This window comes from Phyllostomus discolor, chromosome X, assembly GCF_004126475.2.
Source record: "Phyllostomus discolor isolate MPI-MPIP mPhyDis1 chromosome X, mPhyDis1.pri.v3, whole genome shotgun sequence".
NCBI classification, from domain to species: domain Eukaryota; kingdom Metazoa; phylum Chordata; class Mammalia; order Chiroptera; family Phyllostomidae; genus Phyllostomus; species Phyllostomus discolor.
Genome location: NC_050198.1, coordinates 55,149,287 through 55,152,170, shown reverse-complemented (window position 1 = coordinate 55,152,170; position 2,884 = coordinate 55,149,287). Strand labels below are relative to the sequence as shown.

The following is a 2,884-nucleotide window of genomic DNA, read 5'->3' as shown; positions in this document are numbered from 1 at the left end:
GCAAATAAAGAGTGCTCATTAAATGTTTGTTAAAAGAAATCTCCACGTGTGGTCTGTAGACAACTTGCATCTGGATCACTGAAAGGTGCAAGTTAAATGTTAAATGTAAGTTCTTTGGGTTTTGCAGTAGATCTACTGAGTCAGAATCTGTTAAACACAGGCTGTAAGAATCTGCATTTTATCTAGTTCTACAGCTTTTTTTCACATTAAAACTTGGGAATCATTACAAAATAGGAGAGGTGGGGGTACTAATGCTTATTTTTGAAAAGCATAGCTAAAACCAATTGAATCATATTTTTGGGGGGTACCAAATTACTTTATTTGAAGGAATGGTACAAATGAGAGAAATAAGTGATGATTTGGTAGAAGGTATGGAAAAGGTAAAGATAACTCCAACACGCATGTACCACTTTGGTGACCAGGGAAGTCACAGCCCTGGTCACAGCCACAAGAGTGACTGTGGGAAGGAAGCCTAAGCTGAACTCTCTTTACTATGTCCCAGAGTGTGCTTGTCAAAGAGATACTGTGCTATGCCAAATTCAAGGGCCCTCAACCTGTGCAGGCTGGGTTGTGGTCACCCAATTCCCTGATGGATTTCACTTGTTCATCCAGGTAATGAGTCTCAATGAAGTCACACAAATGAGAGTCATTTTTTTTCAGTGGTCAGTTTGTGCAAGTCAAATAATGACTGATTCACACTTGTTTCCAAGTGTAATGCACATTCCATTGCATTCAGCCCATTCTCTCTGTCTTCATGGTCTGGTTTCTTGATATCCTAAGGGAAGAGTTGGCCACCTCCTTGGTTCTGCAGCTTTTATCAGAATATCAGCATGTTTCCTCTCCTCATGAGATTGGTAAAGAAAATATTTGACAAAGTTCTTCAAAGCCAGAACATTGTGGTCAAAATAGTAAGACATGGACAGATAGATGTAGGAAGCATAGAGCTCCAGGTTGTTCTGATGGTTGATGGTAGCCTCGAGTCCTGGTGGTAGTTCTGGGGCATCTGCGAGGTGGGTGTGGTAGTCATGATGGGCAGCTGAAGATGGGAGGCTGCGGACAGGCAACTTTGCAGTGCTTGAGTGCTGGTGGCAGCCTTGGGGTGGTTCCAGGATGTTGTGAGGAGGTGGCAGAAGGATGAATCTGGGTGGCTGGCTGGAATACAGGGTCAAGTGCTGGGTACTGTTGAAGCAGGAAACCACGGTGACTCCTGGCAAAGACTGTTTAAATCATTTTTAGTGCCTCTCACCACAGTAGTAAATTTTAATAAAGGAAGAAAAAGACATCAGTTAAAATTCTTTGGGAAGGTTTTGAAAAATAGGCTTGGAATATTCAAGTAATTAAGTAAGAGTCCTTCTAAAGTCTAATATGACAAGTGGAATTATTGCTAATAAAATCTAATGTTAATTTAAGTTAAACTTATGATGCAAGAGAGTTTTCATTTTATAGAGCTATTTGTATACTTGATAGTATATATTGGGACTGTGTCTTATCTAACTACAATATGTTGATTCTCATGCTATAGATATGAATCACAAATTTATTGTTTTAAATTAAGAGAGAGTATGTCACAAAGGTATTTGTACTTTAACCTTGGTTATCTATGTGACATATCTGATGTCTAGTCCTAGATCAGGAATGATAGTAGTACTCATTGTCCATGAAAATTAGATCCATTTTTACTATTTTATGCCATACTTTTCAAGTGCATGCTGTTATTAAATATATTCTTTGGTAATCAGTTAGGTAGGTAAGATCTGAGTCAACCAAAGACAGCATAACTTCCTTTCCAGGAAGACTTTCTGATATCATGACCATGTTCTTGGGACCTGGAACATTCTATCTGGGGTTTGCCTTGATATGATCCTCCTGGTCAAGAGCTGAGGTGTCAGTGCATGTTGGCACAAACCTCTTAAATATCCACAGGTTTCTATTTCTTCTTCCTTCCTTGTAGCTTTACTTTAAAAAAAATTAATTTAGGATTTTGTTGGTGTCACTGTTGACAGCTGGATCATGACCTGCTGCCCTTGCAGAGTTTGTTGGGCATCATGTCTAAGGACCTGAAAATTCTGTGCAGTGACTCCTACCTGGAGCTGAGCGAAGGTCGGTACTAGCATTTCAGTGGTGATAACAAAGAGCATGAAAAAGTACTGAAAGAAAGCTGCACTCTGTATGTGGGGAATCTTTCCTTTTCTACAACCAAAGAACAAATATTTGAGCTCTTTAGTAGATGTGGCAATGTCAGGAATGTATTTGTGGGCTTGGATAAAATAAAGAAAATAGCATGTGGTTTCTGTTTTGTAGAATACCACCACAGAACTGATGCTGAAAATGCCATGCTGTTCCTAAATGGAACCATCTTAGATGACTATATCATTCACAGAGATTGGGATCTAGGCTTTAGAGAGGGCAGACAGTATGGTTGTGTCCAGTCTGGGGGCTAGGTAAGACATGAGTTTCATGAAGACTTTAATGCTAGTAGAGGAGACTTTGGAAAAGAAGCTGAGGCCCATGATAAAAGGAGCTCCTTAGTGAAAAACCTTTAGCTCTAGCCCCTCAAGAAGTGTTTTAAAGAAAAACCCCAGGTAAGTAAATAGCTCATCATCCCATAACAAGTTTAAAGTACTTAATTTGCTGACCAGAAACTCTTATGATATATTTCCTCTATGAAAAGTTATTAAATTATACAAACAATAATGTTCTTTTATTCTTGCAATTTTGAAGCTGATTGTCAGATTATCAGTTTGACCATCAGGTTGTTAAAAGTAAAATTGTATTCAGGAACAAATTAGGTGTGTAATATCTGAGTCAACCAGAGCAAACTCACTTTCAGAAAGACATCACTTGGATTTTATGACCATGTTCCCAGGACTCGAAAATGACCAGT

At 38.9% G+C, this 2,884-nt stretch overlaps 1 protein-coding gene across 1 annotated transcript; it reads left to right on the top strand.

Moving 5' to 3' along the window:
- Positions 1–2,045: 2,045 nt before the first annotated feature.
- On the top strand, positions 2,046–2,543 carry NCBP2L (nuclear cap binding protein subunit 2 like). Its single transcript, XM_028523401.1, is given in 1 exon segment — positions 2,046–2,543. A coding segment is annotated over 1 exon segment (498 nt).
- Positions 2,544–2,884: the final 341 nt, after the last annotated feature.